The sequence below is a fragment of the Mobula birostris genome, chromosome 5 (assembly GCF_030028105.1).
Source record: "Mobula birostris isolate sMobBir1 chromosome 5, sMobBir1.hap1, whole genome shotgun sequence".
In the NCBI taxonomy this organism is placed as follows: domain Eukaryota; kingdom Metazoa; phylum Chordata; class Chondrichthyes; order Myliobatiformes; family Myliobatidae; genus Mobula; species Mobula birostris.
Genome location: NC_092374.1, coordinates 202,788,862 through 202,811,098, shown reverse-complemented (window position 1 = coordinate 202,811,098; position 22,237 = coordinate 202,788,862). Strand labels below are relative to the sequence as shown.

Below are 22,237 nucleotides of genomic sequence, written 5' to 3'. Positions count from 1 at the left end.
AAAGATCTGTTCTGGGACCTCTACTTTTCGTGATTTTTATTAACGACCTGGATGTGGGGGTAGAAGGGTGGGTTGGCAAGTTTGCAGACGGCACAAAGGTTGGTGGTGTTGTAGGTAGTGTAGAGGATTGTCAAAGATTGCAGAGAGACATTGATAGGATGCAGAAGTGGGCTGAGAAGTGGCAGATGTAGTTCAACCTGGAGAAAAGTGAGGTGGTACACTTTGGAAGGACAAATTCCAATGCAGAGTTCAAAGTAAATGGCAGGATACTTGGTAGTGTGGAGGAGCAGAGGGATCTGGGGGTACATGTCCACAGATCCTTGACAGTTGCCCCACAGTTGGATAGGGTCGTTAAGAAAGCTTATGGGATGTTAGCTTTCATAAGCTGAGGGATAGAGTTTAAGAGTCACGATGTAATGATGCAGCTCTATAAAACGCTGGTTAGGCCGCACTTGGAGTACTGTGTCCAGTTCTGGTTGCCTCACTATAGGAAGGATGTGGAAGCATTGGAAATGGTACAGAGGATATTTACCAGGATGCTGCCTGGTTTAGAGAGTATGCATTATGATCAGAGATTAAGGGAGATAGGGCTTTACCCTTTGGAGAGAAGGAGGATGAGGGGAGACATGATAGAGGTATACAAGATAATAAGAGGAATAGATAGAGTGGATAGCCAGTGCCTCTTTCCCAGGGCACCACTGCTTAATACAAGAGGACATGGCTTTAAGGTAACGGGTAGGAAGTTTAAAGGGAATATTAGAGGAAGGATTTTTACTCAGAGAGTGGTTGGTGAGGGAAATGCACTGCCTGAGTCAGGGGTGGAGGCAGATACACTACTGAAGTTCAAGTTTAAGGGACAGGTATATGGAGGAATTTAAGGTGGGGGCTTATATGGGAGGCAAGTTTTGAGGGTCCGCACAACATTGTGGGCCGAAGGTCTGTACTGTGCTGTACTATTCTATGTTTTACTGAAGCAGCAAGTAGTAAGGACATAGTCTGTGGAGGGGAGGCTGTTTTCGGTGACGTGCTGAACTGTGTCCACAGCTTTCTGCAGTTTCCTGCTGTCACGTGCAGAGCAGTTGCCAAATGAAACGATTGTGTATGCAGACAGAATGCTTTCTATGGTGCAATGATAAAAATAGGTAACAATCGATGAGACCATGCCCAATTTTGCTGGCCTCCTGAGGAAATAGAGATGTTCCTGAGCTTTGTTGTCAGGGCATCAATGTAGATGAATCAGGACAGGCTAGTGATGTTCACATTTGAACCATAAAGCTCTCTGCCCTCTCAATCCCAATAACACTGATTATTTCCACTTTTTATTTCAGGATTAAACTTTATGCATTAAAAGTTATGATAGAAATAAAACAGTGCACGATTGCATATTAATGCTATCACCCTATCTGTACATTCAGAATGCCGTCAGATCTGTGGTGTCATCACTAATACAGCCCATGTACAAAGTACCAATATCACTCATGTTTCCTCTTTGAACAATATACCCTTCAATTGTTTGCCCAGCAGCAGTGAGATCTCAGTGGGTAGGCACAGGTCAAACACAAATTTGCCGATGATAGAGCTGTTTTTAGCAGAACCTTAGATGATGAAGCAGAGGCCTACAGGAGTGAGATGGATCAGCTGGTTCAGTGGGGTAGCAACAGCAATATTACACTGAATGTCAGTAAGATCAAGGAATTGATTGTGGAATTCAGGAAGGGAAAGTCATGGAAACACACACCAGTACTCATTGAGAGATCAGCAATAGGAAGGGTGAGCAGTTTCCAGTTCCTGGGTAACAGCATCTGTGAAAATTTTTCTTGCACCAACATATTGATGCAATTATGCAGGAGGCATGCCAGTAATTATATTTCATCAGGAGTTGGAGGCGATTTGCTTTGCAATCAGAAACCTGACAAATTTCGACAGATACCTGACTGGTTGCACCACCACCTGGTATGGAGGCTCCAGTGCATAGGATCAGAAAATGCTGCAGAAGATTGTAAACTCAGCCAGCTCCATCAAAGACATGAGTCTCCCCACCAGAGAACACATCTGCAACAGGTGATGCCACAAGAAGGTGGCGTCCATCTTGAAAGACCCTCACCATCCAGGACATGCCCTCTTCTCATTACTACCATCAGGAGTAGGTACAGGAGCCTGAAGACACACACTCAATGTTTTAGCAACTGCTTCTTCTCTGCCATGAGATTCCTGAACAGTCCATGAACTCATGAACACTGCCTCACTGTTTTTCTTGTTTTTTGCAATACTTATTTACTTTTATTTTTATTGTATTTCATATACCTCAGTGATTTCTCTGTATTTCTCTGTACTACTGTACTGTGGCAGCAAAGCAACAAAATTCACAACATGTTCATGATAATAAACCTGATTCTAATTCCTGCGTATCCTGCACCTGTAAACATATCCCTTTTGATCAAGGCTCCCCCCCACCCCAGTGGACACATGCCCACATCTTCTGGAGAAACACCTGTGAAAGGGAAAGGTTCCTCCCACCACACCCCCACTCCCTGATGCTGCTCGACCCTATGACTATAGTACAACAGATACAAATTACTATCAATTGTTCCAATTATCTCGGCAAAGCCTCAGAAAATTCTTGCCTGTTTCCCAACAAAGTCCGAGGACAGACTTCATCAGGCCCCAGGAGTTTATCCAGCTTTATGTGTTTAAGACTTCCAGCATCTCCTCTTTTGTAATTTTTCAGGACAATAGCTTTTATTCTCTTCCCGACGTTCACCAGCTTCCATTCCCTTCTCCACAGTAAACTCAGATGAGGGGAACCAGACCTCACTCATTCTTTGCTCAACACACAGGCACGGATCCAGAAAGGGACCTTTTATCTCCCTATTTCTCATCAGATCAATTGTCAGACTGAACTGAGGAAGGATGGAAAAGTCCAGGGAGTAAATGGATGTGTAGAACAGGAGGGTGTTCCCAAGTAATGGAAATCTAGTGAGTGAGGACATTTATCGGAGTTTGGAAGGATCAGTATCTGCACGTTCCTGTTAGAGTGAAGGGCAACACTGATGGGATGAGGGAACCCTGGCTGATGAGGGTTATTGAGGATCTAATCAGGAACATGATGGAGTTGTTTGTCAGGTGAAAGTAACTGGGATGAAGTGATTCCCTTGAGGAATAGAAGGAAAGTAGGAGTACACTGAAGGGGGAAATCAGGAGGGCATAAAGAAGAGATGAGATAACTTTAACCGATTCTATGAATCTGTTGGAAAAATTAGTAACTAGTGAGGGAATATGTCCCTTGAGGGATCCGTGTGCTCATCTGTGTGTGGAGATACAGCAGATGGGTGAGGTCTGAAATAAATACTTGTCATCTATGGAGAAGGTCATTTGAAACTGGGGAATTCAATGAGGAGAACATTAATGTCCTGAAACGTAACATCCTGATTTAACTTTGACCCTCCCACTTTAAAGTCTTATCCTCCACGGAGTGCCCTCAGAGAGATTACACTGCTGGGCCTGTCTTAAAATCAGAAGAATAAGAAGTGGTCTGACTGAGACAGACACAGTCTCACAGGGTATTGACAGAGCAGAGGCAGGAATGATGTTTCACCTGGCTGATGTGTGGAATCAGAGTCACAGGCTAAGAAGTTGCCTCTGCAGGACTGAGATGAGAAATTTCTTCACCCAGAACGCAGTGAAATTTTGGAATTCTCTCCACAAGGTTTCTGGATTTTTGGGGCTCCGTGATGATGGGGATGGCGCAGGAAAGTGGCTCTGAGGTCAAAGGTCAGCCACGTTCTGACTGAAGGACAAGGCAGGCACAAGGGGCCAAATGGCCTTATCTGCTGCTATTTCTTAATTTCTTAGTACACATATCTACATTTGCATCTTTTAATATTGGTTACCCCTGTGTATCTGTTGGATTACACAGGGGTAACCAATGCACTGTGTTTAGAACATCCTCTGTACCCCATGTTCACTGTGTTCAGTCCAAAGTTCAAAGTAAATTGATTAATTTTAAAGTGGGCATAGTCAATTAATCCAACAATTTCAAAAGAATCATTGAAAAACTGCACAAACAGGGCAGACAACCAGTGTGCAAAAGGCAACAAACTGCAAATACAAGGAGAAAGAAAAACAAAAAAAATAGTAATAAACAAACAAACAAATAGATAAGCAAGCAAGCAAGCAAGGAAGCAAGCAATAATATCAAGAACATGAGATAAGGTGTACTTGAAAGTGAGTCCATAGGTTGTGGGAACAGTTCAGTGACGGGGCGAGTGAATTTGAAGTTATCTGAACCAGCTCACTTGAATCCTGATAGCAGCAGTGAGAAGAGAGCATGAGCTGGGTGGTGGGGTGTGCTGCTTTCCTGCAACAATGGTCTGTTTTGATGTGCTCAATGCTGGGGTATTCGTGTTTCCGTACCAGACTCTGATGCAACCAGTCAATATGTTCTCCACCACACACCTATTTAAATTTCTCAAAGTTTTAGATGTTGTGCTAAATCTTCGCTACCCCCAGAGGAAGCAGGAGTTGCAGTACAGAATCAAAATAATACTTATCATTCACTGAGCCGATCTCTGCAATGTCAGAAGGGCGTCACTGATCCGACAATTTTTCTGATAGCTCCCCATCCCTAGTCCCCATCCCCTCGTCCCGGTCTTCTCTAAATCTCAGCACTGACAATGGCGGTGATCTTGCCTCAGACAAAACTCTCCCACTGCACAAAGAAAATGCCCTTTTTATACCATCTATACCATTATTCCATCAAAAGATAACATAATTATCACCCCAGTATTTTCCTTAGCTGGGTGGTTGCAGCTGAACTTTCTTATCTATAACGACCTTCAGCCCAGACACAGAATTTCGGAAGAAGGAGACAACGGGTCTGTAAGGAGGAAAACATTCTTCATCAGTATTTCACCTTCATGATGTGCGTTCAAAAGAGACAAGACAGTGGTCAATTTGAGAGAAAACAGACTGTTACCACATTCCAACCTGACACCATTGTGTCTTTGAACTTCCATTTTATTTTGGCATGTGCCAAGGAGGAATCACAATTAACTGTTTCCTTATGCAGGGAACTGCACCTTCTCCAGTGTCTCCCGGAGTTGAGGATGACACATTTTCAGTCCAGAACTGAGGTGATCGATGAGACCAATGTGGGATCTGCAGTGTAGGATTAGCGTAAGAGAGTCGATAATGGTTAATAAGGTCTGGCCTGTATCTGAGCTGCATTTTGCATTTCAAATGTGCCTTTAATTCTTAATAAAAATATATACTAAATACTGAACATGGTGTAAAAATATTTTACATTCTGAGTGCCATTTGGTCGATCCAGTCGGTCATGTTTAAACCAGTGCCCTTCAGGTTGTCTCAGAGGTGATGCAACTTTTCAATCTTGGCAGCATTTCCTGACAGATATCTCGCTGTGCTGGGAGACCAACAGGTTTCGGGCGGACCAAAGAGCGTCTCTCACTGAGCTGATGATCTTCCAGCAGCAGTTTCCATGCTGAATGACTCAATGTCACTGAGCTCACCGGAAACAGGAGCATCAGCACTGAGGCCGGCAGGTCAAATGTCTCTTGTTTACAGAGGGATGATGAAATATTGCAACCTGCAGGAAACCTGGCCAGACTTGAGGGTCCTGCCTTCTGTAATATCTCACCGTTGTGGAGGGAAGGAGTTGTCTTCAGAGCTCTGTGTGTGTGTGTGTGATCTGTTGGATGAACTGAGAGATTATGGGCTGTTGAGATGGTTTACACACACGATTGGGAGAGGTCGGATCAGACAGATCATTGGGCCTGACTAATCTGCAGAAACAGAATCAGAATCGGGTTTATTATCTCTGTTATATCTGATGTGAAATGTGTTGCTTTGCAGCAGCAGTTCAGTGCACAGACATAACATCACTATGAATTATAGAATAAATAGAGCAAGTGAAGGAATAATGGGGTAATCAGTGGGAATCTTTGTGTCATCCCCGGCACAAGGAAGATGGTTGTGGTGTTTGGAACTGATCATCTCAGCCACAGGACATCTCTGCAGGAACTCCCCAGGACAGAGTCCTCGGCCCAAACACCCTCAGCTGCTTCATCAACGACCTTCTGTCCATCGTAAGGTCAGAGGTCGGGATGGTCACTGATAACGACACAATGTTCAGCACCATCTACCACTCCTCAGATAATGAAGCAGCCCACAACACAAATGCAGCAAGACCTGGGCAATATCCAGGCCTGGGCTGACAGGTGGCAAGTGACAATCACACCACACAGTGTCAGGCAGTAATATCTGAGGAAGCGATCTCGGGAATCATAAGAGAAGCGGAAAAGCTTATAAAATGTTTAAACAAGGTGCCTTACAATCTGGGAAATTATGGTAGTAAAATTAATTAGACCCAGGGAGAAGGTCACTGAGAGATGACGATGTGACAGTCAGTGCAGTGATTAGATTGTGGATGTGTTCCGTCAGCAAGGTGAAGCTCACTGGATCAAAGGTAAACAGGTGGAGGCTGGATTGCAGACCACGGCAGGAGAGTTTATCATCAGATAATGAGAGTCACGGCAGGAAAACAGGGTCAATAATGAAAACAGAGAATTACAGAGAGCACTGCGAAATGACTATCAGTGAGATAGAGATAGACCACAGAGGAACAATTAAAGATCCAATACTACAGAGAAATGCAGATTCCTGATGATTTTTTTTATAAGATACGCATGTCACCATTGTATAACAGGAACCCGTAGGATCATTGACTCCGTGGAGTATCTTTGAGATCACACTCGAAGTGTTCCCTGATATTCACTGTAAAAGGGTCTGAATAAACTGACTTGTTCCCGAAACTCACCACTGCTGTTTGGCAGGTTCTTTCTGTGCTGTTCTATCTGAACCATATTTAAGTGGGGGACTGGTCCCCACACCCACAACCCAACCCCCAGTCCCTCTGTCCCTCGAGCTGCTGTTGTAAAGGCTGCCAGATGAAGACTGTCAGACTCAGTGACGTGGAGATTGCAGAGAAACACAATCAAAATACTAGAGGAACTCAGGGGGTCAGGCAGCAGCTATGGAGAGGAGAATGGTCGCCGTTTCAGACCGAGAACCTTCAACGCTGTTTATTCCTCTCCATATGCTGCCTGACCGGTTGCTCTAGAATTCCAGCATCTGCAGAATCTCTTGTGTTTGTGAGTCGAGATTCCATCCCAGTGCCCCTGCTGCTTGGGGCTGACGGGGTTTCGAAGACAGGCAGGGGGAAAACATTTCCATAAGTGGGCCCTGTTCAGAACAAGTGAGGTCTCTGGCTTTATTTATGTTAGACTTGTTTAAAGTGTTTCTGATCCCTGCTGTGGAAATGAGCACGATTCCTGCTCACTGAAAAGGAACATTCATTCCCGAGACTGCAGCGCCCCTAGAGGACAATCGCGGTACCGCCGGCGTTCAGCAGCTCCCTGATCGTGAAAGGATTCTGAACCAGGAAGTACGGAGAGTGAACATGACTTCGAAACGACAGATCGAGAGTTTAACCGAGGAGGTAATTGGTCCCATCTGCCTGGATTTCTTTACCGATCCGGTAATACTGGAGTGTGAACACAACTTCTGCCGCTCCTGCATCACACGGTGTTGGGAAAGGGAGGAGAGAAACTCCTGCCCGGAATGTGGAGAGGAGTTTGCGGACGGGACCCTCAGGGTCAGTCGAGCCTTGACAAACCTGTCTGAGAAAGCTCGAAAACTAAACCCGAATCAGAAAGAGAAGGAAAGTAAACTTCACTGCGAGAAACATGAGGAAGAACTGAAGCTGTTTTGTCAGACGGACAAGACACTGATCTGCCTGATCTGTGGAGATGGGCGGGAACACAAGTCTCACAACTTTATGCCGGTTACCGAAGCAGTTGAAATCTACAAGGTAAAACTAGCCAGCTCTTGATCAGCTGTTTAGTTAGTTGCATATTTTGATCTAATGTCTTCACTCTCTGATTCCCAGGGTCGGGTTCAATCTTCCTTAGACTTTTTCACTAAAAAGAAATCAGACTTCGAGGAAATGGAGCAACAACAGAAAGAAAAGATTTCTGGAGTTCGGGTGAGGCTGCTGAGTAGAATTTACAAATTCGCTGTGTAGTTTTATTGCCTTTAATGCAGAATAGCAGAGTATCGCAGCTCCAGTAACCTGGGATCGATGCTGACCCCTAGAGCTGTTTGCGTGGAGTTTGCATGTTCTCCCCGTAGCCAGTACCATCCTTTAGCCGACACTGCATGGTGGAACGGTAAATTGGCTACTGTAATTAACCTTGTGATTGTGGGTGGTCTGTGAATCAGGTCGGAGTTAGTGGGTCAGAGACAGAATATATGGTTCAAAGAGACGTGGGGGAATGTGATGGAGGGGGTTATTCTGAGAACCAGCAGAGAAGTTAATGTGCTGAATGGTCACCTTCCATGTCATAAGGAATTACAAAAAAAAATAGCCTCAAATAGTAAACTAGTCTCTCCTTTCATTGGACAGGAACAGTCACACAGCCTTCAGTCCCAGATCACATCCCATTTTGGTGAACTGCACCGGATTCTCACTGAGAAAGAGCAGCGTGCACTCCGAAATCTCAGGGAAGAAGAGGAGAGGATTCTGAATCCCATGGAAAAAAATCTTCGACAGATTCAAGATAATTTAAATTCTCTCCAGGAGGAAATCTCAAAGTTACAGGAACAGATGGATCAACAAGAAAATATCACATTCCTCATGGTGAGAGATTTCAGTTTGGTTCTATAAAAGTGCACCGTCACAAAATGATGCATTTTATCTCAAATACTGTAGTTATAACCTGATTTTCACCATGCAGATGTTTTGACTGTTCAGAATTGTCATTGTCCCAAACTGGCCTCCCACAGCATCTGTACATCAAAGGACAGTCTGCAACCTTCTCGGGAATGAGTTACTCTGATCAGAGCACTGAGCTGCTGATCGTTTCTGTGATCCCCACGTATAATATCCCCTGTTACTCAGAGTAACACTCAGTTACAGTCACAGATTATCAGTGTGTTTCTGATATCCTCTTCACCACATTTCTTGTTGAATTTATTAACAACCAAATGATGTTTTCTGATTGACTTTTGATCTCGTAAAAACAGAAGTATTTTCTCCACTTCCACTCCATCAAATCCATTCGGAATGTTAAATTCCGGCATCTGATCCTCCCTGACATCGTATCCAGATAAAAAAGCACATCCTGTCCGGTCTCTCCTGTAAGTTCCATCCCTCAGTTATGCTATAATTCTCATAAAATTCCTTGTACTTTCTCCCGTGGTTCTGTGTCCCTCTGTCCCCCCCCCCCAGCTTCCCCCTCCCACGCATAAGCAGCAGCAAGGCAACGACTACCCCTCCCCACCAGCAAAAAAGCATCAGCACCCTCCACCGAGCACTCAAGCGTGCAGCAAACATCAATAAAGACAGAGACCTGCAGTACCCCAAAGACTGCTCGTTCACCCAGTAATTCAACATAACACAGGTTCTCTCTCCCAGAAAAGGGAAAAAGAGGTGACCCGTTTCACAGCGAGAGGGGAGACATAACAAACAGCTCGATGATTTACGGTGTTAAAAGCCTGTTGCATTGTTGTTTTCAAGCTCTGTGCCAAAAGAACTCAGGTCTCGGGTCACACAGCCAGCAGCTAGCTTGTTGCTTTCGATCTTCCATCTCCCAGGACACACCGATTCCCCACAGAAGCACCGACCTCGAGTCTGCCCACCTCCAGAGCCACGGAACCCTGGAAATCTGAAGGCGTGCTAGTCTTCTAGGCTGCGTCCGCGATATATCGAACAGTGGCCAGTCGTGAGACCCCGAGAGTGGGTCTCATTCCTGCAAAGAACTGAAGGCAGCGTGTAAATCCAGGTCAGGGTCTTCAAAAGAACCCTGAAAGGGAAAAGTAGGGATACTAAATACAGAAATAGAGCTGTTTCCGAAGATGCTAGCAAAGCAGTCGCTATTAGGCGCCATCGTCCTCCTCAACTACCAGCAGCTTTTAATGACTTGGCTCAGATTCCTGCTATTGCGATGCGAATGGTCAGTCTCAGTCAGTTGAGATCTGTGTTTGATTGATTTCAGGAGGAAGGTCGTCGGAAGAGAAGGTAGGACATGGTCTATACTGAAACTCTGTATGAATTTGTAAAGTAGTTCAAATGTTGCTGATGCTCAGTTTATAACCAGCTGTATAATATTTTCAGGATCAGTGATGCTGCCCAGATATTGTCAGTGACAGATGGTGCCCTACTGGCTGAAAAATTCTATCACCCCTATTTGTTCGACGCAGCATTCGGAAAAGCGTTTGATGGCATTAAGCGAGGTAAAACATACAGATTCATTTGCCCTTGTTTCAGACACAATTAATTAATAATAGAAACAAATTTGGCTGTAATAATAGGCTGAAGGGGAACTGAAGTTTATTCTGGCCCCAACTCCACCTGCAGGGAGGCATCACTGTCACGTGATCATGTGCAGAAGTCAGACCCCTGAACGCACCAACACTGGGACAAAATATAACCACTTCACCGGACTGTTAGATAAACCACAGCGTCCTGATCCCACTCATACTGGAAAAAATGTCAATACATGCGCTGGAATCCTGCCACAGTAGTTCTGGAATTAATATTTCATTAATGACATTAAAGGGGATAACATTTGGTATCACTGCAGTGACAAGGATTGTCAGAAAAATACACCAGTCCTTCGTGCCTGTCACCCTGTCTGCCCTGTCTGTGACCGCAGTCTGATTGACACAGGTCTGCCGCCTGCTGGACTTGCGAGTCTCACTGTTGTAATCAAACCACGGCGTTGAAGCATTGTCAGACTGAGCCCGGACACACCGATCAGCATTGACCTCGGTGAACGATGGGAGAAGCCCACACAGCATAACTGCTCTGACGAATCTCTCTCACACACATACAGAAGAAGGGTTGGCAGATCGTAGTCAGAGCCTCAGCATTGCACATTGTTAGTACCACAGCAACACACACTCACACACAGTGACACATATCCAAATGCATCATCAAAGTGGGGCACATCGCCAGGAAAACAGACACATTTCCGTGTGTTTGTCCCATTTTCCTCTAACTACTTCCTATATATTTACCTGCCTAATTTATTTCAAAATATTTTAATTATCCCTATTTCTATGGCTTCCTCTAGCAAGAAATTGCATATGTACTCACATCCCTCACAGATCATTTAAAAAACTTTCTCTTCAATCTCTGCCCTCTGTTTTTGGACTCTGATATTCTGGGGAAAGAGACCATGTGTATACACTTTACTTTTGCCCTCATGATTTTATATACCTCGAAAAGGGGTCCCCTCCCCCCCTCAACATCCAACGCCCCAGGGAAATAGCCCCAGTTTATCCAGTCTCTCCTTTGAACCCAAGCCCTCCAGCCCTGGTAACATCTTCCTGTAATGACATCCTTTCCAGAGCCGGGGGCCCAGAAATGCACACAAACTCCAAGTGTGGTCTATGATCAACTTCAAAGGCCTTGGTGTAGTTCATGTGGACAATGTCTACCGCCCTGTCCTGGTCAATCCTCTCTGTCACCTCTTCAACAAACGTGATTTTCCATGCACAGCGTCATGCTGATTGTCCCTGATCAGTCCTCATCTTTCCAAATACTGTTCGATCCTGTCTCTCAGAAACTTTCCCACCACTGACGTTTGGCTTATGGACTGGACTTCCCTGCTATGTTCTCCCCGAGATCGTGTGGGTTTCCTCGAGGTGGTCTAGTTCCTCCCACAGTTCAATTAACCCATGGTGAGGCTCGGACTAAATCAGGGGCTGTTGGGTGGTGAGGTCATTGTAACTTGTCCCATAGTCAGGCTCGGATTAAATCAGGGGTTGCTGGGTGGTGAGGGTCATTGTAACTTGTCCCATGGTCAGGCTCGGATTAAATCAGGGGTTGCTGGGTGGTTGGGGTCATTGTAACTTGTCCCATGGTCAGGCTCGGATTAAGTCAGGGGTTGCTGGGTGGTGGGGGTCATTGTAACTTGTCCCATGGTCAGGCTCGGATTAAATCAGGAGTTGCTGGGTGGTGAGGGTCATTGTAACTTGTCCCATGGTCAGGCTCGGATTAAATCAGGGGTTTCTGTATGGTGAGGGTCATTGTAACTTGTCCCATGGTCAGGCTCGGATTATATCAGGGGTTGCTGGGTGGCGGGATCAAAGGGCCGGAAGGGCCTATTCCGTGCTGTATCTGAAATAAACTACAGCTGATGAAAGTGCAGTAGACATCGCCTCCATGGAGTTTAACGAGGGATTTGACAGGTAGTAGAGAGTTAGATCAGATGGGATACAGTACGATCTGGAATAGGATACAGAATTGTCTGGGTGGAGTCCTGTGGCCAGCGGTTGTGCTGCAGGGATCGGTGCTGGGTCCACTGTTTTTCATCATTCATATAAATGATTTGGAGAGAATGTAGGTAACGTGTTTAGTAGGTTTGTTGAGGACTCTACGATTGGTGGTTTCATGGGCAGTGAAGAGGTTACTTGTTTATTTAGATACAGTGTGAAATAGGCCGTCCCAGACCAATGACCTGCTCCACCCAGCAACAGTCGCTCTTCAACACTAGCTTAATCAAAGGAGATTTTACAATGACCAATTAACTTCCTAACCAGTTTGTTTTTGTACTAGAGTCATAGAGTGACAGAAAAGTACAACACAGAAACAGGCTGTTTGGCCCATCTAGTTCATACCAAAACATTTAAACTGCCTACTCCCATCGACCTGCACCGTGACCATAACCCTCCACACCTCTGCAATCCACGTATCTGTCCAAACTTCTCTTGAACATTGAAATCGAGTTTACATGTATCACCTGCATTGGCAGCTCATTCCACACTCTTCACAACCCTCTGAGTGAAGAAGTTTCCCCTCATGTTCCCCTTAAACTTTTCACCTTTCACCCTCACACATAACCTCCAATTGCAGTCCTACCCACCATTTGTATTTACTCTCCTCATAATTTTGCATGCCTCTCTCAAATCTCCCTCAGCCTTCTTCCTAACAAGGAATAAAGTCTTAACCTGTTCAATCTTTCCTTATAAATCAGGTCCTCCAGTCCAAGCAACATTCCTGTAAATGTTCTCTGTTCTCTTCCATTCTTTTTTATATCTTTCTTGCAGGTAGGTGACCAAAACTGCACATAACACTCCAAATTATGCATCACCAACATCTCATACAACTTCATCATAACATCCCATCTCCTGTACTCAATACTTTCATTTATGAAGGGCAATGTGGCAAAGCTTTCTTTATGACACTAAACAAGAGAAAACCTGCAGATGCTGGAAATCCAAGCAACACACACACAATGTTGGAGGAACTCAGCAGGTCAGGCAGCATCAATGGAAATTAATAAACTCATTGATGTTTCGGTCTGAGATTTTGTGTGTGTTGCTTTGGATTTCCAGCATCCACACTCTTTCTTCTCTTTGTGATTTGGATCACTCTGAACAGTTCTGGTTATGTACCTGCAGGAAGGATGTTATTAAACTGAGTGGGTATAAAACAGATTTGCAAGGATGTCACTGGACTGGAGGGTATGGGTTATAAGGAGAGGCTGGATATTCTGGGACTTTTTCCTGGATCTCAGGAGGCTGCGAAGGAAACTGTAGAGGTGGGTACTGTTACAATGATTTAAAACACATCAGGACAGGAAAGGCCTCAAAGCTCTCTGTCTTTTTCTGGACACTAGAACTAACCAGCTCCTCTCTACCACCACTCTCCTCTGCTTAGCGGAACTCGTCCTCACTCTCAATATTTTCTCCTTTGGCTCCTCCCATTTCATTTAGACAAAAGGTGGAGCCAAAGGTGGGTCCCAGCTATGCCTACCTTTTTGTTGGCTACTTGGAACAGTCTATGTTACAAGCCCACACTGGTGACCATCCCACACTTTCCCTACACTACATTGACGACTGTATTGGTGCTGCTCCCTGCACCCATGCTGAACTTGTCAACTTCATCCACTTCGCCTCCAGCTTCTACCCTGCCCTCAAATTCACATAGTTCATTTCTGATTCCTTTCTTCCCTTTCTTGATCTCACGGTCTCTATCTCTGGTGACAGCTTATCCACCGATCTCTATTATAAACCAAAGGACTCTCACAGCTACCTGGACTATACCTCATCCCACCCTGCTACTTGTAACACCGCCATCGCCATCCCCTTCTCTCAGTCCCTCCGTCTCCTCCGATTCTGCTGTCAGGATGAGACTTTTCATTCTAGAACAAAGGACATGTCCTCTTTTTTCAAAGAAAGGGTCTTCCCTTCCTCCACCATCAACACTACCCTCAACTGCATCGCTTCCATTTCATGCACATCTGCTCATACCCAATCCTCCGCCACCCTACCAGGGATAGGGTTCCTCTTGCCCTCATCTACCATCCCACCAGCCTCTGCGTCCAGCAAATAATTCTCCGAAACTTCTGCCATCTCCAATGAGATCCCACCACCAAGCACATCTTTCCCTCCCACCCCATGCAATTCCCTTGTCTGTTCGTCCCTCTCCATGGATCTCCCTCCTGGCACTGATCCTTGCAAGCATAACAAGTGCTACATTTGCCTCTACACATTCTCTCTCACTACCATCCAGGGCTCCAAACAGCCCTTCCACCTGAGGTGTCAATTGACCTGTGAGTCTGCTGGGGTCATATACTGTGTCCGGTGTTCCTCGTGTGGCCTCCTGTATATCGGTGAGACCCAGTGTAGTTTGGGAGACCGTTTTGCCGAGCAGCTACGCCCCGTCCGCCAGAACAAGATCTCCCAGCGTCCACTCCCCATTCCCATTCCGATATGTCCTCCACTGTCGGGATAAGACTACACTTGGGTTGGAGGAACAACACCTTATTTTCTATTTGGGGAACCTCTAACCTGATGGCAGGAATATCATTATTAAACTTCCGGTAATGCCCCCAAACCGCCCCTCCTCCTTCTCCATTTCCCATTGCCTTTTCCCTCTCTCAGCTCATCTTGCCAATCAACTTCCCAGCTTGTTACTTCATCACTCCCCCTCCAGATTTCACATATCACCTGGTGGATCTCCCTCCCTTCCCACACCCACCTTTTAAATCTACTCCTCAGCCGTTTCTCTCCAGCCCTGCCGAAGGGTTTCAGCCATGGATGCCGCCTGGACTGCTGGGTTCCTCCAGCATTTTGTATTTGTTGCTTGGACAGGTACGTGGTGGGAAAGGTTTAAAGGAGTAATGGCAAATGTAGGCAAATGGAATTAGATCATTAAAATGAGTTGGTCAGCACGAATGAATTGGGCCTTACCTCCATTTTAAATGCCTCCAGTGTTCACTCACCTGATCCTCATCCAGCTGTTGCTCCACCCATTCCTCACATCTATCTACTGTTAACCCCCGCCTTTCTTTCCATTTTAGAGGAAATATCTCGGCTTGAAACATCGACTGTATACCTCCCTTAACACATGCTGCTTGACCCGCTGAGATCTTCCAGAATTTTGAGTGTGTTGATCGGGAAAAATCCGCTCTCCATGTCGAGTAAATTCTCGGGAAGATGCTGGTTGTCCATCCGCTGTGGTTGGGCAAAACGTCAGGAAAGTTTTCTGTCGGTCGCCCGACTGTGCCTGAGGCCCGGCGGTTTCACTCCCGGTCCCGAGGCCGAGCTGCCCGATTTTTCCCCGATCCCCGGGGGCTCTCTAATTCTCTGCTTCCACTCCACCCCCCCAGTCTCTGTCACCCTGGATGTGGAAACTGCGAATCCGGAGCTCGAGGTGTCTGAGGATCAGAAGAGTGTGAGACGGACCCGGTCCCGGAGGAATCGCCCTGACACTGGAAAGAGGTTCACATTCTCGGCTTGTGTGCTGGGATCGGAGGGATTCACATCGGGGAGACATTACTGGGAGGTGGAAGTGACGGGGAGTCGGCGTTGGGGTCTGGGAGTCGCCGCTGAGTCTGTGGAGAGGAAGGGAGAGTTCACACGGAGTCTGGAGACCGGATTCTGGATCATCGGGCAGATTGATGATGTGATGTTGGTTCTTACCTCCCCTCGATCCCGTCTCTCTGCCGGTCCCATCCCTGGGAGGGTGGGAGTTTATCTCAGTTACGAGTCCGGGACAATTTCATTTTACAACGCGGAGACCAAGTCCCATCTCCACACCTTCACTGGGAATAAATTCTCGGAGAAACTTCATTCTTTCTTCTGGATTGGATATACAATCCAGTGGTTGAGAATCTGCTCCGGTTCCGCTCTGGGTCTGTAAACGGGTCGGATCCCGGGACCGGCGTCAGGAGTAAGTCAGTGTAAATATAAATGTGCGGAGAGTGAAATAAACACGATTTGAGAATTATCGATCCATTAATTTTAACTCGTTCACCGCATCCGTCAACAGAACAGAAACACTGCAGATTCAGCAGCAGCCGCAGGCGGCGGATCCTGAGCTCCCCGGCTCCCCCGGGTGCTAAAGTCCACCGGGACTGACAGGGTAACTGGGCAAGTGGTGGTGCTGAGTGGGAGTGGGAGGTCAGGTTGAATCTTGGTAACACGGGACATGTACTGTTGGTAGCACACAAGGGGGAGAGAGGGGTAGAAGGGGATGGTGATGAAGTTTGGGGGGGGTGGTCGCTCGGTTAAATAGTCAAAATGTAATTGGCAACTGGTTGTATTGAATGTAATTTGTTGGTGTTACAATAAATAATTAATAATAACAATACACATTGATTAAGGTAGAGCAGTGTATGCAGTATATATGAATTTCAGTAAGGCATTTAATGGTTCCCTATGTAAAAGTCATTCAGAAAGTAAGAAGGCGTGGGATCCAAGGAGACCTTGCTTTGTGGATCCAGAATTGAAGCAAAGGGTGGTTGTAGATGGATCATATTCAACATGGCTGTCAGTGACCAGTGATATTCCTCAGGGATTGTTTGATCTTTATAAATTACCTGGGTGAAGATGTAGAAGGATGTAAGTTTGCTAATGGCACAGAGTTGTCAGAGGTTACAGTCAGACATCGATAGGATGCAGAACTGGGCTGAGCAGTGGCAGTTGGAGTTCAACCCAGATAAGTGTGAAGTGATTCTTTTCGGTAGGTCAAATTTGAAGACAGAATATAACAGAAGACAGACTGTTGGCGGTGTGGAGGATCAGAGTGATCTTGGGGTCCCTGTCCATAGGACACTCAAAGCTGTTGCCCAGGTTGACAGGTTTGTTGAGAAGCCATATGGTGTGTTGGCCTTCATCGACTGTGTGACTGAGTTCAAGAGCTGTGAGGTAATGTTACAGCTGTATAAGACCTTGGTCAGATTCCACTTGTGTACTGTGTTCAGTTCTGCTCACCTCACTGCAGATGGATGTGGATACTATAGAAAGAGTGCACAGGGGATTTACAAGGATGTTGCCTGGATTGGGCAGCATATCTTATGAGAATATTTTGAGTGAACTTCGCCTTTTCTCCTTGGAGCAACGGAGGATGAGAGGAGACCTGATAGAGGTGTATAAGATAATGAGAGGCATTGATTATGTGGATAGTCAGAGGCTTATTTCCAGGGCTGATATGGCTAACATGAGGAGGCATGGTTTTAAGGTGCTTGGTAGTAGGTAAAAGGGGGATGCCAAAGGTAAGCTTTGCACACAGAGTGATGGGTACGTGGAATGCCCTGCAAGCGATGGTGGTGGAAATGGATTCAATAGGGTCTCTTAAGAGACTCAGATAGGTTCATGGAGCTTAGAAAAATAGAAGACTTTGTAGTAGGGAGGTTGTAGGCAGTTTCCAGAGTAGGTTACACGGTCGGCACGACATTGCTGGCCGAAGGGCCTGAAATTTGCAGAAGTTCTACGTTCTATGTTCTAAAATGACTCTTTTGCTCAGTGTTGTTTTTGTGATAGATATTGGCTGGGGTGTTGGGGATGGTTCCCTGTTGTCCTCGGTACCAGTACTCAAAGTTCAGTAAAATTAATTTTCAAATCCCTATATGTACTACCTTGAGATTCATTTTCATGCCGGCATGTACAAGAAAGTAAAGAAAAAAATAGAATTCAGGAAAATTCTACATAAACAAAGACTGACAACAAGGCAATGTGCAGAAGAAGATAAATTGTTCAAATAAATAGCAAATATACTGAGATATGTTATATTAGTGCACGGTGGTCTGGAGGAACGATGTATACGGTTTAAGAGGCGTGAACCGTGGACCCATGATGCAAGGACACAAGCCAGGACCTGACTGTCCCTGGCTGGTTCGCCTGAAAGACCCAAAACACCCGATGACCGCAGGTTACTTTACTGATGACGTGCTCCAGAGCATTCTAGGATGTATCTCAGCATCAGGCAGCACAAGGGGGCGATAAGTAACAATTCTGCACATTGTTGTCACGTTGGATTCGGCTCAACCAGGATGAGACACTGCTGGGATGACTCACCAGTCTGGCTGCCTCTAGGGGCGGGGCGATGGGTCTACTGTGCACTCCTATTACACTCCTCTTCAGCCCTTTAACTCTTCCACCTGCCCAGCTTCATATTCACCGCCTCCCCCAACTACACGCCCATATCACTTTGTCTTAACTGTCACCTGCCAGTTTTTACTCCTTCGCTGCCCTCTCCCTCCCCCGACCCACCATATTCTAGTTTCTTCCCTCTTCCACATTTTTGATGGAGTCTCGGTCCGAACGTTGACAGGTTATTGATGCTGCCTTACCTGCTACTGTCCAGTAACTTACATCCGCTGTGATGAATTGCTTTGAGGGGTTGGTCAGCCCCTCCTTGAGGAGTGACTGTTGTCCAGTTTGCCCACAGTCACAACACATCAACAACAGATGCCATTTCATTGGCTCGTCACTCAGCCATGGAACATCTGACAGTGAAGATGCAGACGTCAGGATGATCTCCACTCAACACTATCAACCTCCCAAAAGGAGGTTAATCAATAAGCTCCAAGACCTCGGCCTTGATACCTCCTTGTGCAACTGATCCTCGATTTCCTCACTTGCAGAACCCGGTCCGTTCAGATTGGCAACAACATCTCCTCTACAATCACCATCAGTAAGGGTGCACAACAAGGCTTTGTGCTTAGCCCCCTGCTCTGCTCACTTTACACTGATGACTCTGAGGCTCAGCACAGCTCCAATGACATAGTAAGTTTGCTGACGGCACCATTATTGTTGGCTGAATTAGAGCTGTTGACGAATTGGCATTTGGGAGGGAGACTGAAGATCTGGCAGCCTGGACTCTGCCAGTCGACAGCATTTCCTTACGGACATCTTGCTGTGCTGGGAGAGCAAACTGTTTTGCGCAGACCATAGTTCGTCTCTCACTGAGTTGATGATCTTTCAGCATCAGTTTCCATGCTGAATGACTCAATGACACTGAGACAACTTCTACCCTACAGTTCAGATTATCTTCAATACCCTTGTGGTCCTGATTGTGTGGTGGAAGTCTGTCAGGATCAACCAACAGCTTTGTCACCACGGGCTGTCCAGCAGGAGCAGGTCAATGGAGGACCCACACTGTGGGTGTTAAGTCCCATTTTCCCGTATGGTTCAATGAACCATGATGTCTTTGAAATGGATGTCCAAACACCATGGCATCTGACTCTTCACAACACAATGTTGTCTCCACATCCCTAGTTTCATGACATTAGCTAATTGAATATTTGCTAAAAAATTATATTTCACCACAGTTTTACACCATAGTCTGGAGCGGGGTAAAAAAAGAACAAGATGACGGAAGGACTCAACTGGTCAGTCAGCATCTATGGAGGGAATTAAACATTCAATGGATCGGGCTGAGATCCTTTCAGGATAAGTTTAATTATCATTCAAACCAACATGAACATCCATGAATACAGACAAACAAAACAGCGTTCCTCCAGGGCCAAAGTGAAAAACACAGTACCAACAGTCATACAGAGCACACAGCACAGAAAGAAAGCATTAAACATACAGTCACATACAGACATGTGCATTGCCTAAGCCCCTGAATGACATGGTACCACTGAGACTAGTACAAAAAATCCAACGAACCTAATAGAATCAATAAAAGATCACATCCAAAAGGACGGCAAACAACCAATTTGAAAAAGACAATAAACTGTGCAAACATAAACAGAAAACAATAACAATATATAAAGAAACAATACACATTGACGTATACACAGTAACGTACCGCGCCAAGGTTTAAAAAGAGGAATTTTCAACGGTTCTTATTTCAGTCGAAGCAAGCAGCTGAGAAGAAGGGAGTGAAGAAATCGGGTAGAAAAAAAGTATTTTTTTAAACACTGCTTGGGGAGAAGGGTCTGTACTGCGCAGGCGCGTGACGTAGCGCGCCAAGGTTTGAAAACAAACCACTACATACAGTGGGCAGCGTTGTGAGCAGGCAGAGGAGTAAGAGGGAGCAGAGTGGGACGGCTTTGGCTCAACAGGCTTCGGCCAGAACAGGCAGAGGCCAGGGTAGGTTCTGGTAAGTTTTTTTTCTCGAAATTGTTTAGAGTAGACAGAATGCCAAGCAAGATGTTGGAATGCTCCTCTTGCGGAATGTGGGAGGTCAGGGACCCCTCCGGAGTCCCTGACAATGACACCTGCAAGAAGTGCATCCACCTGCAGCTCCTAACAAACAGCGTTAGGGTACTGAAGCAGCAGCTGGATGACCTCCGGATCATTCGGGAGAATGGGGAGATTATAGATGGTAGCTACAGGGAGGTAGTTACGCCAAAGGAGCAAAGGACAGGAAATTGGGTCACTTTCAGGCGAGGAAAGAGGAAAGGGCAGCCAGAGCAGGGCTCCCCTGTGGCCATTGCCCTCAACAACAAGTATACCGCATTGGATACTGTTGGGAGGGTTGACTTACCTGGGACAAGCTGCAGCAGTCAGATCTCTGGCACTGAGTCTGGCTCTGCAGTGCAGAAGGGAGGGTGGAAAAAGAGGAGAGCGGTAGTGATAGGGGACTCGATAGTTAGAGGTGCAGATAGGAGGTTCTGTAGTCGTGACAGAGAATCCAGGGTAGTTTGTTGCCTCCTAGGTGCCGGGGTCAAGGATGTCTCTGATCGCTTGCATGACATTCTGAAGTGGGAGGGTGATCAGCCAGATGTTGTGGTGCACATCGGTACCAATGACATAGCAAGGAAGAGTGAGGAGGTCCTGGAGAGTGAGTATAGACAGCTTGGTAGGAAGTTGAAAAGCAGGACCTCGAGGGTGGTATTCTCAGGATTGCTACCTGTGCTACGTGCCAGTGAGAGTAAGAATAGGATGCTCTGGAGGATGAACAAGTGGCTGAGGAACTGGTGTAGGGGGCAGGGTTTCAAATTTCAGGATAATTGGGACCTCTTCTCGGGCAGGTGGGACCTCTACAAGAGAGACGGGTTACATTTGAACTACAAGGGGACCAATATCCTTGCAGGGAGGTTTGTTAGTGCTACTGGAGAGGCTTTAAACTAGATACGCAGGGGGATGGGAACCAGAGTGCCAGAGTTGACAGTGGGGCTGGGGTGAAAATAAATGATGTCAAAAGTTCAAGCAAAACCGCAAATAGAAAGATTGTGAGTGGTGGTAAAAATCTGAGGTGTATATATTTCAATGTTAGGAGTATTGCGGGGAAAGTGGACGAGTTGAGAGCGTGGATTGACACGTGGAATTATGACGTTATAGCATTTAGTGAAACTTGGCTACAGGAGGGGCAGGACTGGCAGCTTAATATTCCAGGGTTCCGAAGTTTCAGATGTGATAGAGGCAGAGGAATGAAAGGTGATGGGTTGGGTGGGTTGGGGGGGGGGGGGGGTTGGTAGCATTGCTTGTCAGGGAAAATGTTACAGCAGTGTTCAGACAAGACAGATTAGAGGGCTTGTCTACTGAGTCCTTATGGGTAGAGCTGAGAAACAGGAAAGGTATGGCCACATTAGTGGGTTTGTATTATAGACCACCCAATAGTCAGCGAGAATTGGAAGAGCAAATCTGCAGAGAGATAGCAGGCAACTGCAGGAAACAAAGTTGTGGTGGTAGGGGATTTTAATTTTCCACATATTGATTGGGACTCCCATACTGTTAGGGGTCTAGATGGGTTAGAGTTTGTAAAATGTGTTCAGAAAAGTTTTCTAAATCAATATATAGAGGTACTAACTAGAGGGGATGCGATATTGGATCTCCTATTAGGAAACGAGTTAGGACAAGAGACGGAAGTGTGTGTAGGGGATCACTTTGGTTCCAGTGATCATAACACCATTAGCTTCAACTTGATTATGGATAAAAATAGATCTGATCCTAGGGTTGAGGTTCTAAACTG

At 46.0% G+C, this 22,237-nt stretch overlaps 1 protein-coding gene across 1 annotated transcript; it reads left to right on the top strand.

Moving 5' to 3' along the window:
* The first annotated feature begins 7,462 nt into the window (after positions 1-7,462).
* Positions 7,463-16,287, top strand: LOC140198292 (nuclear factor 7, brain-like). The gene is made up of 6 exons (XM_072259358.1): positions 7,463-7,888; positions 7,967-8,062; positions 8,483-8,716; positions 10,074-10,096; positions 10,193-10,311; positions 15,699-16,287. The coding sequence occupies exons 1-6, from the start codon at positions 7,478-7,480 to the stop codon at positions 16,229-16,231; spliced, it is 1,416 nt and encodes a 471-aa protein (XP_072115459.1). The 5' UTR covers positions 7,463-7,477; the 3' UTR covers positions 16,232-16,287.
* Positions 16,288-22,237: the final 5,950 nt, after the last annotated feature.